At 34.0% G+C, this 15,094-nt stretch overlaps 1 protein-coding gene and 3 non-coding genes across 4 annotated transcripts; 1 reads left to right on the top strand and 3 right to left on the bottom strand.

Annotated features, from left to right (window-relative positions):
- Positions 1–392: 392 nt before the first annotated feature.
- On the bottom strand, positions 393–466 carry TRNAI-AAU (transfer RNA isoleucine (anticodon AAU)). The gene has a single exon. It is a non-coding gene; the product is annotated as a tRNA-Ile (tRNA).
- A 343-nt stretch (positions 467–809) lies between these two features.
- TRNAI-AAU (transfer RNA isoleucine (anticodon AAU)) lies at positions 810–883 on the bottom strand. Its single transcript has one exon. It is a non-coding gene; the product is annotated as a tRNA-Ile (tRNA).
- A 3,502-nt stretch (positions 884–4,385) lies between these two features.
- Positions 4,386–4,459, top strand: TRNAI-AAU (transfer RNA isoleucine (anticodon AAU)). Its single transcript has one exon. It is a non-coding gene; the product is annotated as a tRNA-Ile (tRNA).
- A 3,609-nt stretch (positions 4,460–8,068) lies between these two features.
- LOC135614107 (signal recognition particle 14 kDa protein-like) lies at positions 8,069–13,111 on the bottom strand. The gene is made up of 4 exons (XM_065111133.1): positions 12,998–13,111; positions 12,307–12,400; positions 12,080–12,189; positions 8,069–8,432 (listed from the first exon to the last, which is right to left on the bottom strand). The coding sequence occupies exons 1-4, from the start codon at positions 12,998–13,000 to the stop codon at positions 8,238–8,240; spliced, it is 402 nt and encodes a 133-aa protein (XP_064967205.1). The 5' UTR covers positions 13,001–13,111; the 3' UTR covers positions 8,069–8,237.
- Between the last annotated feature and the right edge of the window lie 1,983 nt (positions 13,112–15,094).

The raw sequence follows: 15,094 nt of genomic DNA, 5'->3' as shown, positions 1-15,094 counted from the left end.
AAGAATTAAAATAATTTCTATTTATCTGAATACCTTTTATATCTTATGACATTGCCAAACTAAATAATATTTAAGATATTATTTTAAATATTTTTATTACATATTGGTTAAAATATTTTTAAATAATATTTATGACATTAGTTAAAAATTAATTTTTTTTGTCATAATACCTTTTGTATTTTTATTACATTGGCAAACAAAATAATATTTAAAAAATTATTTTTATATATTTCGAACTAAGATATGATAAATGATTAGAGATTAAAATAATTTTTATTTACCATAATACCCGTTTATACCTTATTACACATAACAAAAAAAATAATATTTGTTCTATATTTTAAGTTTAAATATAATTAAATGATTTTAAAAAATAAAAACAATCATAAGCATAACGCATGCAGGTCTTGAACCTGCGATCTTCGCATTATTAGTACGACGCTCTAACCAACTGAGCTAATTAGCCAATTTAATAATTTATTAATACCTATATTGAACAAAAAAAATAAGCAGTGGATGTCAAGAATTTCATTAAATTCTCAATTGAAAAAAAATTCGAAAATGCAAAACACAAAACCCTGCTGACACAGCTGTATTTTTATTACATTGGCAAACAAAATAATATTTAAAAAATTATTTTTATATATTTCGAACTAAGATATGATAAATGATTAGAGATTAAAATAATTTTTATTTACCATAATACCCGTTTATACCTTATTACACATAACAAAAAAAATAATATTTGTTCTATATTTTAAGTTTAAATATAATTAAATGATTTTAAAAAATAAAAACAATCATAAGCATAACGCATGCAGGTCTTGAACCTGCGATCTTCGCATTATTAGTACGACGCTCTAACCAACTGAGCTAATTAGCCAATTTAATAATTTATTAATACCTATATTGAACAAAAAAAATAAGCAGTGGATGTCAAGAATTTCATTAAATTCTCAATTGAAAAAAAATTCGAAAATGCAAAACACAAAACTCTCTTTATAAAAATTTTTTTTTGACTCATCTGGCACCGGACATACCATACACCATTCTCTGTCCAACAAAACAACATATGTCAAGTTAATCCCCTCCAACTTATGGTAGGAATGGGATCAAAAGATACTCATCACTAATTCCTTGGTATCATAGCTCAAATTCCCATCAATAGATACTCTCTTTCTTGATAACATCTACTTTCATCTCTTCTCCTGATCTCTCACTTCAGTGTTGCACTTTCCACAGGCATATTTGAGCTTACTGCTGCTGCAACAACACAAAGGACTCTCATTGCAGTTCTGCAGTAAGCTCCTTCATGGCCCTCAATTACTTGCTTTCATGTAGCTGTGTCAGCAGGGGTTCTATCAAGAGCCCATCAAATCCCCATCACATTCTTCATCATAATCTTTTAATTATTCATTCTAAATATGGGGAGAAACAGCTCCAGAAGAATTTATGCTTGAAATATTGAGGGTTTTTTTTGTTATAATTAGCACCAATTCCTCACATTAAATCCTAGCATTCAAGAGAAGATTTTAACTAAATCTCCTTTCAAGATTGCTCATTTCGATCAATTCTTTGCCCCAAAAAAGATCCAATCAAGGTTCATTAACATAGAAAAATAAACCCTCTGAAATCTCCACAAAAATCAACCGTAATTAATACCAAGCAGCAAATCCATCAATTCCTTCATTTCTCCATATAAAAATGAAAACCATGCGGATGGGAAGATGACTGATCATAATTCTTCATACTAAATCTCACACACAATAATTACAGAAAGATGAAGATCTAATATTTGAAATCTTGAGGATTCGTCACATTCAATCGCCATTCAAGAGAAGAAATTTTAAGGTTTTGGAGACCCAAACACTGCATGTTCGACTCTAAACCCCTTTCAATATTTCTCATTTCAACCACCTCTTTACCTTTTTCGTTCGACAAGACGATGAACATAGCTCAAATCAAGGTTCATTAAAGAGCATATTATTTATATAACTTTACTTATTATTATCATAATTTAAACTAAAATACAATAAATAATCAATTAAAAGTATTCTTCACACAACTTCAGCAAACAAAACAGGTTTTTGTATATCTAGGGCTCAAATACAATAAATATTAATAAATGTTAAATATATATATATATATATAGCGAACAAAATAATATAAGATGATTTATCTTGAAAATACTCATATTTTAAATATTTCTCAATCAATACCCTCATATTATTTTTTTCAAGCAATGCCTTTAATTTAAAAAATACTTAAATTATCCCTTAAAAAAATTTCTATCTATTACCGTACTTTGATCCGTTATAATATTTTTGATCTATTATAGTATTATAAATATTATTAAAAAAATATTATAAATAAACCAAATAAAAATATCATAAAAATTAAAAACTGATTAAAATGAACAGAAAATTTAAGCTAAAATACAATTAAACACATTTTTATTAAAAATAATATTCGTGATATAACTTCAGCAAATAAATGATGAAAAACAATATTATTAAACTAAAACACAATAAACGATGAAAAAAAGAAGAAACCAAAAATATAAATTCATGAATATAATACTACTATATAGCTTAAGCAAACGAAACACTGAAAAATTAAAATAAAAAAGAATTTGTTAAATATACTTCTATAAAAAATAATAAAAAAATCATTTAGCCCACGCAGGTCTCAAACTTGAGAACTTCGCGTTATTAGAAGGACGCACTAACCAACTGAGTTGATTAATAGATCAATTTGATGTTATTTTCGACCGCTAACTTACATGAAGATATATTGCAATGCAAATACATATCATTATCGTATAAAAAAGAATTAAACTTAAATATAAAAAAGATAAATTCGATTAAAAAAAACTACATTCCATCATCACCACAGCCAATGATTCTGCCCCTCTTCCAATAAATCTGGAAATACCCATTTCACCAATGTCAAACAAACAACATCACACCGATAACAAAGGCAGTCATTACCTCAACACAAGCAACAGAACCATCAAATCCACTATTCCTCCCCTAAAAAGGAAGACGACAAAGCCAGAAAAGCATTACCTTCGAATCCACAGCAGAATGGAGTATCGCTGATTCGAGATCGTTCGGCTTTGCTTCACGGGTTCGGCCATCGGTTCTCCCGCTTCGCTTCGGGACGGTAATGGGATGGGCAGGGAGAAAAGGAAGAAGAAAGCTCGTCTATATCATCAATTTCTTAGATCGGACGGCTACTGTCGTCTCACGAACCATGAATATGATTGGCCCGTCTAATCGCGGACCTTTGCGCGCGAGTTGGAAGATTCGCCCAAAAATTTTCCCGCCATTATATCTTATGGACCTTATGCACGGCGGCGTCCACGATGACATCACCCCGGGACGGTTCATGGGTTTCTCGTCGCTCTCCGCCACTTCGATTGGAATTGGAAGATCGGTCAATAACATGCCATATCAGCCGTGAAAATTTCATGGGTGCTTCAGTCCTTTCGGTAGCCGACACGGCCTAACGACACCGAGTTGCGGCCCCTTGCTGCTTATCTGACCCGGCCCAGAATCAAATTGCAGCAATTACATACGAGACAGGCCGTGGACAATTTTGGGCGAATCCTTTCGAGTCGCGCGCATCGATCTCGATCGGACGGTCCAATATCTCATCAGGTCTTATGAGACAACATCAGCCGCCCGATCTAAGCGCATGAGCTTATAGCGGCCGTGGACTCGGCTCGACCAGGTCGAGTTGCGGCTCGTGCTGTCTATTTGCCCCGGTCTAACTCAGCCGAGCTGTGAGACTGGCGGGAACAATTATGGGCGAATCCGCCGTCTCGCGCGCGTCGACCTCCATCGGACCGCCTGATCTCGCATCAGGTCCCGCGAGACGATCTCAACCGTCCGATCTGAGCCGCCTTGGATATGGATGCCATAGATGAGCTATCTTCCTCGCCCATCCCATCATCGTCTCAAAGCGAAGAGGGAGAGCCGATGGCTGAACCTGTGAAGAAAAACCCATCTATCTCGACCGATCATCCTCCCTTCCATCGTGGATTAGAAGGTAATGCATCCCATTTCTGGATTTGTTGTCTTCTTTTGCTATCGAACGTGGAATCGATGGTTCTGTCGATTGTACGTGCGGTAGACTCTTGTGGGGATTTCGGGGTTTCATGTGTGAAGATCGATCTCTTTTTCTATGTTCATGAACCTTGATTGTTACTTGGTTCATCGTCTTCCCGAACGAAAAGAGTAGAGAAGTCGCCGACATGAGCAATCTTGCTTGGGTTTGCGATTGAATGTGAGATATTTGTGCTTAATTAGGGGGAAATGTCTTTTTTCGCTTAAGTTAGAAGAATCATAATGACATGTCTTGAATTCGATAAAGAATCAACTGGCCTATTAGCTCAGTTGGTTAGAGCGTCGTGCTAATAACGCGAAGGTCGCAGGTTCGAGACCTGCATGGGCCATAATTTATTTTTTTAACATTTTATTAGCTAAAATTATGTAAAAATATTGTTTTTTTAATAAATATTATTGTGTTCATTGAAGTGCACCTAACTTCACAAATATTATTTTTTATTGAATATTAATTTAAATATTTTTAGTATGTTAAATACATTGAAATATATAATGTGAGCTAAATTTGTATAAAGAATAATAATTTTAATTGAGATTTATTTTTGGTATTTCTTCATGATATATTATGTTTTAGCTTTAAATATATTAAATGTTACTTTATTCCCTAGAGTTATATAAATAATATTATCATAATTGTAATTTTACTTTTACTTTTTTTAATTTTTCATCATTTATTGGAGATAAAATATATAATAAATATTATTTTGTTCATTGAAGTGCACCTAATTTCATAAATAGTTCATAAGGATTCATTGATTTATTATTAATTACTATTTTCTTTTTCATTTTAATCATTTATTGTATTAAACCTTATTATCTCTTATGTGAAATTGGTAGTCTTAGTCACAAGTTGCATCCTCATGTTATAGTAGGAAGTATAAGTATAAAAACTATAATTATGTTATTATATAAAAATTTTAATGTCATAAACTAAAATCTTTATGATTGTATATCTTTTGATATTATTTAAAAATATTTATTTTATTTATAAGTACATCATCATCAAATCTGAAGGAAATAATGATGTCGATCTATAAGGAAAGTCCAATTCATATTTTTCTCTTTTTTTATTTTTCATAAGACAACTATAAACGATGAAATAAGAACTAAAAGAATACCAGAGAGAATTTATACTCTCTCAATTTATAACAATCACATATTAAGTCTTAGGAAATCTTATTTATTTATAAATGAGAGAAAAAGATTTATGATAAATAATTAGTAGAGTTTTTCTCAACATCTGTTAAAGAATACTATTATGATGGGATTTTCTTTTTATTAGTCAATAATTATAATCATAAGCTAATCATATTTATGATATATTTTACCTAATTATATATGATCTCATTGGGCACATTAATTGGTAAGATATAAAAGAAATTTAAAATCAAAATAAATAAAATAATTTTTTATTTAAAAATAAATTTACCTATTTTGATTTTAAATTTTTTTTGAAAAAATATTTTACAAGTGCACATGATTTTTATAAAATAAGCCAATAAGTCCAATAAATATAATAATATACCACATTAATTATGACTATCAATACAAGTCATAGCAATTGTATATCATCAATGTCATATTTTCTTTTATATATCGTAACACTATTAGCCCTTTCTAATATAATCTAAAATAGTATTTGTAATTTATCTTGTCAAGATAATCTTATTATTACCTTCAATCATAATATAACCTTCTCTCGTAGACACCGTTGCATTCCATTATGCCCACATGAGCGAGTCCTCGATGTGGTTCAGTGGTTGTCCGTCACTTGCGGTCGCCATGATGATAGCTCCGCCACCGTCCTACTGCACATGCCACCTGTTCTCTAGCGTTAGCGCGAAGAAACCCCACAGTCACTGTTATGCATGGTTATGCTCACCTACTGACTAACTTTCATCGGTGTTCCACCATATCCACGAGTAACAGTTCTCACACGCATGGTTATCATCGTCGCACGAGCCTCATTGGTTACAATAGCAAGCTACCGACAATAGCCCATTGAACAAATATATACAACATAATTTTATCGTGGTTTCGCCCACTTTGAAAACAGGCAACGAACATAGAGGAATAGATTTAAAGATGAGATAGGAAAGTAGATCAACAACACAAACGAATCATTATAATCAAAATCAAATAACACTTTTTGGCAAATGAAAGGTGCCAATAAGTAGGTCTAAATACAAATTAGATCTAACATATTTTTATAATCTATAGTATTTGATTTCAAAACATGACTCTAATGATAATTAAGTATAAAAACTATAATTATGCTATTATATGAAAAATTTTAATAGTAGAACATAAAATAAAATAATGATAGATCAAAGTTTATGATTATATATCTTTTGATACTATTTAAAAAATATTTATCTAATCTACAAGTGTGTCATCGTTAAATCGAAAAAAAAACTGTGATGTTAATCGATAATAAGAACTAAACTTGTATTCTCCTCTTTTCTTATTCTTTATTGGATCACTATAATTGATGGAATAACGACTAGGAGAGATGAAGATTAAGGGAAGATAAGAAAGGATCTATAATCTCTCAATGTATAATATAACATTACTAGGAGATCATGTCTATTTAACGAGAGAAGATGTTTTAGAATAAATAATTATGAATCCCTCCAGACTAATAATCATGATCTAATTATATTTATAATATATTTTATCTAATTAGATCTTATCGTTTAGGATGATCTCTCCTAGCATGATATTTGACATACCACTAACGTAACTAGCCGGAAGAACATCTCAATACCATACACCAAATGTCTGAGGTTTGTGTCATGATAGTTTACCGGTTCATATGCTTGGACGGGAAGTTTAGCTGGTCAATACCTCATCTATCATTGACTGCAATCCGTAATTCGACTGCTAATAAAAACTGCAGAGAGAGAGAGAGAGAGAGAGTGTGTGTTTGTGTGTGTGTGTGCGCGCGCGCGCGCCATTGCATCATTGACTACTTCAACATTTTGACTGCTTGAAACAAGAACCAGTAAGTGCACACGTCTTTGACCTCCACCAACCCCAACAAGTGTGGACATTTGCCTTCATCAACCATCTTACATCTCATCCAAATCTAAGTTAATGGTTATACTCTCATCAAACCTTCAAATCAAGTCTTTACTCATTTTTGATTTGATTATATCAAAACTTTACTCCTGTGAGACTAAATCAAGGGGTTACATAGTCAATTCCTTTGATAGATCTAATGGCTAATTTAATTTACTACTTGTTGCTGCAGACGGATTCAACGCAGCTGTCACCACCATCTCATCGGCTCTCGCAGAGGAAGAGCAACTTCGCAGCGTGACAGTCAATTCTGCTCGGTCAACACCAACAATAACTCATACCTGACCAAGCCTTCGATGCAGTGAGACTTTTTGCTAATACGTGTCTATATATACTCCTCGATCCCCATTCCCATGCATCCAAACTTGTGCTCGACCTATAGCCTCAGTGTTAGGAAGAGCTGAAGGTTCTGCTTGCATGGGGTGTCGAAGGACCTGCGCGATGCTGCTGGTGATCGTCGTCTCGATCATGGCCGTCGTCATGACGGGCGCTGGGGGAGGAGTTGATGCGGCGAGGCCGGCTCCGGACTGCTTCGACGGAGAGAACTACTTGGCGCACCCGAGCGTGTACGAGAAGGCGAGAGCGGCTGTGGCGGCGTGGATGGCGAGGCTGCCGTCGGGGCCGAGCCCCGGAGGCCCCGGCCACTAGCCATGCACCCGCGGCAACAACAACAATTCATCCTCTCGCTCTCTCTCTCTCTCTCCCTCCACAAAATACATGTTTGGGAAGATTGATATATTTTTAGATCAAATAATGTGAAGAGATTGATGTTCGATTTATCATATTATTTGCACAAAATACAAGTTATATTCTTGAAAACACTTTTTTTTTTTGTGTTTCTTCAGAAGCATCCCTCATATTCAGAATTCTCAATCAACGGTCCTTTTTTAACTTCAGTTGATAGGAAAATTAATAGCATCATCAGTGATGAGAACATAATAAATAAAATACTCTTTCTAATGTTTCGCAAATTGCCTCTGGCGTTTCTCCCAAAACAGCAGAAAAATGTAATGCGCTTTTTTGTCATTATTGAGAGGCCTTCGAAGCTGGTGGTGTTGGCTTCTTTAAGGGCTCTGACTTCTTCTTCGACGAAGCTTGTTTCTTCTCGGGCTCAGCGGTCTTCTTCTTATCCTTCCGCTCCCTTTTCTTCAAAGCGTTCATGTGGGCTTTAAGGACGGTCGCATAAGAAGCTTGGAATTTCTGGTAATCCCTCGCAGAGAGCTGGCAGAACACACATTACCAACAACAGATTAAATTCTTTGATAACTAAAGGAAGAGATGATGAGTACCATTAAAGAAAATAAAAAGAGTAAGAAAGTGCCATCAATTCAAAAAGATAATTTTCCCAAACAAACAAGAAAAACCGTGACAATCAAAAAAGGTTATATGCATGGCCAATAACCTTTATCAATGTCCTCTTGGACACATAACATACACTGTAGTATGTCACTAAAAAAAAATATATATATATATAAATAAAAACACACTAAAGTGTTGGAATACGTCAGTAATGTGTGGTATATTGCATGTCAATGGTCAGACTGGTGCGAGAGAATATTAGAACCTTAGATTCAGCTACCAGGCTGACTAAAAGACATATTTTTGGGGGAATCAACAATGTCCTTCTACCAAAGCCATCAATTTTACAACTTGGCACTCCTCGATCTATTTTCGCACTCTAGTTCTTTTACTTCCAGGCCAAATTAATTCCAGTGTGAATGAAAATCATCCTCATGGAGCAAACAAATGCTAAGGGTGAGCCTTGTTAGAATGGCAAGCTTGCTCCTTCATGATCTAAGCGATAAGGATTTGAGTCATAGAGACAAATCTCATTAATTTTACATACGTTGATCCTCTCAGAACCCACATCGACAGAAATATATTGACCCTCTCCCCATGTCCCATCTTGACAGTAATCTCGTGCACTAGGTTTGCCCTTTCTACGACAAAGGCAAATGCTTAATTATCTAAACAATGGAAGGTGTTAATACTAATTGAGTGAAAATCCATCAAATCTCTATGCCTAAAAGAAGATTTAGCAAGAGAATGATCGAAGATTTATCTTAAAAGTTTGCAACCTTAGGCACCTGGGCTAGTACTCCTCCGCAACCCCCTCTTTTTCTTTCCCCCTCTTGCCACATCAGATCAGATCCTTGGAATGTGCGCTTTACCTATTTGATGCAACTCTAGGATATACAGAATGTCAATATTTTCAACAAGTCATTTATTGGTAAATGTATAATACTTTTAATCCCTTTAAATCCTAATCAGAATTAAAAAATTTATGTTAAAAAAGGTAATCCATCTGAATGGTATTTTGAAATCATGCATACAGTTACCGCTAGGTAAGATACTCTTCATAAATACACTTTCCGAAAGAAGAACAACATTCATCAGCGTAGATGCCGACTTGAAGACTGGTGACTTCATTTGGTCACTATATTAAGCATTCAAGTTGACATGAACATCATTGTCACTATATTAAGCATTCAAGTCAATCTTAGTTAGGATAAGCTAGTCCCAACCCAATCTGTGCAGTTCATCAAATCCCATCTTGTTGAGACCTTGTCTGAAATCAGCAATTAAAACATGGCAAATACAACAAGAACAGGAGAATAAACAGAAAACAGAATAAGATAGGAGCGAAAAGGGGGAAACACCATATGATCAAATGGCTAGTATCACTTGGTATTGCTACTGTCATTCAGATCATTGATGTGTAATGTGGATCAAGAAAGGAAAAAAATGGAATTTCAGAAAGAAACACCATATGAGGGAAGAGGGGGAAACACCATATGACCAAACTACCACCAAAGTGAGAGTGTGCCACAGGTTCACAGAAAGGAAAAAATGGGAGGGTGGGTGTTGAGGTGTAATGTGGATCGAGCTGTCCATATCAAGCTTCAGCACTGCCCGTAGCCCAATCTGTGATTGTGCAGGTCCAGAGATCTAAATCCCATACCAGTGGGAACTTCTATAAGGAATTTCCCATACTAGTTGAAGGCCTTCACTGTGAACCTTACAACATGGATAACCAAGGGGCAACTTGTCAAGTGACAATTTTATTTAGTCAACAATTATGTAACATGGTTATGCCTGTTAGGTTACTTGACAAGTGATTTAACTATGACTAAGATTCCTTTCTTGTTAAGCAGAATATATGACTGATTTCCCAATCCACAAAATGAATTAGGATGAGAGTTGCAATTAACAGGAGAAGGGAGTTCACAATAACATTAGATGGTGATCCATACAAGAAGAAAAATCACATGCTATTATTATAAATGACATGGCCTAAAAAACCATTACAATTGCTACATTCAACTCTTCCACTGATGAGATTATTGAAAAGGTCTTTCTAATTGACATATTGAGTCACCACATAACTTAGGTGGTGAATATTTTGGTCAAAATATCAGATAACATAGTTTATGCCAATGAAACTACTACTTCTGATGCAAGTAAGATAAGACAATACTCATAATTTTTAAATTACTTGGTATCAATATATCATGGTTAAAAAATGTGGGGCCACATTGACATAGTGGCAGACATGCCTTAATCTAATGCATCAAAATCCATCCCATCACTTACCTTTTGCACAAGGGAAAACTTCACAAGCTTCTAGAGAGATTTTAGCCAAAATTAGATAATTTTTAGGCCTCCTCTAGGACATATGTCATTTTTTATCATAATCCTTCACAGATATTTACAGTTTTCCTTGAAATCACTGTATCTACACACTTCATTGAGACCCCATTCATCCATATTGAAACAGCTATAACATGCTCAATGAAGGTCATTGTTAGTAGATAATCATTTGCTCAAATGGAGCTCCAAGGTGGCACCACACTAATGGTCGTCCAGAACGCAAATTACTTACAGATTGCAGAAAAAGAAAAAAAATTGAAAGAGAAGAAAAATGACATAAAGAAATTGAAGCATAAATAAAAGATGATGGGAAAAGTAATAGGAGGACAAAAATAAGGATTATTGTTAAGGAGCAAAAATAAGATTTCAGGTGGATATATAAGGAATGAGAAAAAAAAGATCAAATGTAGTAAAAATATGAAACTCCAAATAAATAGACAGTGACATTACTAATAATCTCCATTTTAAAGTTCAGTAAAAACAAGCATAATTAAGCGAGAACATACGAATATAAGGCTATAAGAATATGAAAGATGTTAAGAAAGAACCGATATAATTACCACACACAAATTGTACTACCATATAAGGTTATAAGAAAATGAAAGATGTTAAGAAAGAACTTATATAATTACCTCACGCTAATTTTACCCTTAAACAATCATGAATACCTGTGGCCCAAACCAACATCAACAGCCTTCTGACTCACTAGCAACTTTGATATCATAATTACAACTTCTAACTCAATACTTAACTAGAACTAGGTTGCAGCTAAAATATTGTAGTAGCTTACCATGGCTCATGAACTTCTGTAACACTAGAAGTCAAAAGGTGTAATGCACATTGACATGCATCATGATCACATTCACATGTAAAATCACACAAGATTCCTACTGCTCATTGCATAAGCAACAACTCAACCAGCATATATCACAAAGATATCACTACAGTAACAGCCTATTTATTTTTTTATTTATTCCAGTAAAATATGCTTTTACAAATTCCTAACGCTGCATGAGGTTTATCTCGCAGGTGTACTTCAAACTGAATCGATTATTACATTACTGGAGAGCAAAGGATATAGAAGACAATGTTTACACAGTTAAAAATGGTTACCCTATTCGCTCAGGGAGAATCTAAATAACTTCACTTCCATAGCAACACACTAACATAAAATGTTCCAAGGTAAAGAAAACAATGTCAGTTAACTGAGAGCTTACCGAAGTAGAGATGGTCTTCTTGCCATCAGTTGCACGAACAAGGCATCTATATTCAATTGTTTCCCCAGCAGTCTCCATTTTCTTCCTCGTCGCCTTGCATTTCATAGATGCTATTTACAAAAACCACATCAAGTTTTCACGAGAATCAGTACAATACATTCTCTTCTAACAGCAACAACAAAAGAACAAGAGCAGCAGATGAACAAAAAGGGAGCCTACTAACTTACAGCGCTTGAGTGTGACCCAGACGGATCCTTTTTCTGTCGAGCGCTCAAACATACTAGTAAGCTCATTGAGAAACGGGTCGGGTTGCAGAAGAACCTGAAATAAAAAAAGAATCGTAACCCATTATTACACAGCCAATATATCTCAATAGAAGAAACAACTTCAGGCAAAATATTTCACTAGCCATAAAACCGAAAAGTCCAAGACGTGTGAAGATCTTCTTACACTTGAAAGCAGTGAGCCGGATATGCAAATCTTTTGAACACAGATAAATGCACAGAAGGGAAAAAGAAGTGTTAATCGAAGGAGAAGGATAAAGAAACAGAATTATCTCATCAAAGAAGAAACATGGTGAGATCTTGATGAAAGAAACAACATAAACATCATTGATTCGACGCAGACAATTGAAAGAACAACAACAAGCAAGAAAGAAACGGCGTTCGATTCCGAAACAAATCTGCTCCAACCAAAACCTAATCGCGACACCACCGCACGACCGGCATCTCCGATTAGAACAAGGAGGATGTGGAACCCACCAAAAACGAAGCAAACAACATGAGATCAAGAAGACCAATGGGATCGGAAAAGAAAAACCCTAAAACCGGACGATGAAGCGCAAGATGGGACCAAATCAATCCACGATTGCAAAGACTTCGAGGAATCGGAGGAGGAGGAAGAGGAGGAGATGCCCACCATCGCGAGCGTTTCCGATCGAGCAGATCGGTGATGCCGTCCCTTTTTCGATCCTTAAGAAGACCCAAAGAAGGCTCGAAGTCGATCGCGAGAAGTCGGTTAGAGCGAGCCCGAGCCCTGTTTAAATCAAGCGAGATATTTTGATCTCGACCGTTGGTTTCGAATCAAGTCACATCGTCACCGTCCCTTCTCATTTCGTGTCTCTTTGCTAATGCCTTATTAACCAATATAAATAATATTAATGTAACACTCCGATTTAATCCTACATTATATATAAATGATTCAATCTAAATATTAGATCTCAAAATTAAATATTTTTTTTAATTATTGAATAGTATTAAGAGAATGAATATTATTAAGAATTAATAATATAAATATTATTAACCGTTAAATATGTACAATGGAGAGAAGGAAAGACGAAAGAGAGAACATAAGGAGGATTAAAAGGATTTGTACAAAGTCAAATGCATTAGGTGAATGAATAGAGTAAGGAAAAGGAGAGGAGTATATATAGTGGACATCACAGTTATACAGTGGAATGGTGTGTTCATAATAATAATAATACAAGAACATAAAATTCAACATGAAACTATATCTCGTAATCACCAAATGCAATTGTTATTGTTCCTATGTCTTGCCACTTTTCATCTTTAATTGCATGCCGATGGAGGGAGGGGGCTCAAATGGCATGTCCTTTTCACTAATAATTGCAGCATTTGGTGGGGCTCGAATGAGCCATTAGACTTGTTGGTGCACCTAACAAGGACAATGTGGGGCTTTCATGCTGTCACTGACCTAACTTTGCAATGATGCCATGGTGGTGACCTTTTCTTTTTTCTCAAGATTTGTGGGCTTTTTCTTAGAACAAATAAAAGAAATTATTTTTTGATGGGAGAGCCATTAATCATACTTTGTTGGATTATGTGTTTTCATACTTCAAAAAACAAACTAAATTGATCATTTAGTGCCATCCACTTTCTACATAATAAATTCATGAGGGAGTCCAAATGGAAATTATGACTTGATGCAATGGTAATAATAATATAATGGTTTTTTTTATTTCAAACATCAAAAAAATATATTTTTCATAAAACAAAAAATCTTTTTGTAACATCAATTATATGAATATTTATTCACTATTTGTAATTATTTTTTCAAAAATTACAAATAATTATAAGGTTATCCAACATTTTTCTTTTGACAAGTAATTAATTGTCTTTTTAAGTTTTCTAATAGTTGTAGTAAACACAAGACTTATTTCTAAAATATGATTTTAATGTGATTGTGGGAACTTACTCATTACCACCCTTCTTACATGGCATATAAAAATGATCTCCTTGTCTTGTTGCTACCAAACTCACAACTACTTTCTTTATCCTATGCCTATCCAACTTGTCCTCTCTTGGAAGAGCTATAAATGGATACACACTGAGGCAGTGTTGTCTATGCACAACACTATATATATATATATATATATATATATATATATATATATATATATATATATATATATATATAATGTGGATAAATCTTCTCATTTTGATTTAACATTGATTTTAACAAATGGATTCAGATAAGTATTTATAACATTTTAGAAGCAAAATCACCAAATAAAAATAAAAAAAATAAAACACCTTAAAACCTATTTAAAAATACTATAAATGATTCAAATGAACTTCTAATTTTAACTATATTATATCATAAACAATGTGTTGCCACTTAATATCTTTCTTGATATCATTTATAATGTTTTTAATATCTTAATAAAAATATATTAAATATTATTAAAAAATATAGTAAACGAGTTAAATAAAAATACCATAACAATTTAAAACTGATAAAAAAATTTGATGATTTTTTTTTAAAAGGTGTCCAGCATAATATATTGAGGAGTTGACTTGCTTTAAATATTAGAAAATATAAATATTATTTAGAAAAATTGATTGCAGTGGATAAAAGGTGTCCAACACAGCACCCATGATGGACTTCCACATAAAGGAGTTGACTGGCTTTAACTCTGGTTAATGGACATCTCTGCAAATGACCTGACCCTGACAACATCTCAGAGTTTGAGAGTTGCACACTCGTCTTCAACTT

The sequence above is a fragment of the Musa acuminata genome, chromosome BXJ2-6 (assembly GCF_036884655.1).
Source record: "Musa acuminata AAA Group cultivar baxijiao chromosome BXJ2-6, Cavendish_Baxijiao_AAA, whole genome shotgun sequence".
Lineage (NCBI taxonomy): Eukaryota > Viridiplantae > Streptophyta > Magnoliopsida > Zingiberales > Musaceae > Musa > Musa acuminata.
Note: the sequence above shows the minus strand (reverse complement) of the source record. Positions and strands in the feature narration are given on the sequence as shown.

Bases quoted from the DNA above. Each gene is read 5' to 3' on its own strand.
- LOC135614107 (XM_065111133.1), bottom strand. The intron at 12,190-12,306 runs GTAAGTTAGTAG...TTTTGTAAATAG, and splicing joins CTGGGTCACACTCAAGCGCT to CATCTATGAAATGCAAGGCG. The intron at 8,433-12,079 runs GTAAGCTCTCAG...GTGTTCTGCCAG, and splicing joins AGAAGACCATCTCTACTTCG to CTCTCTGCGAGGGATTACCA.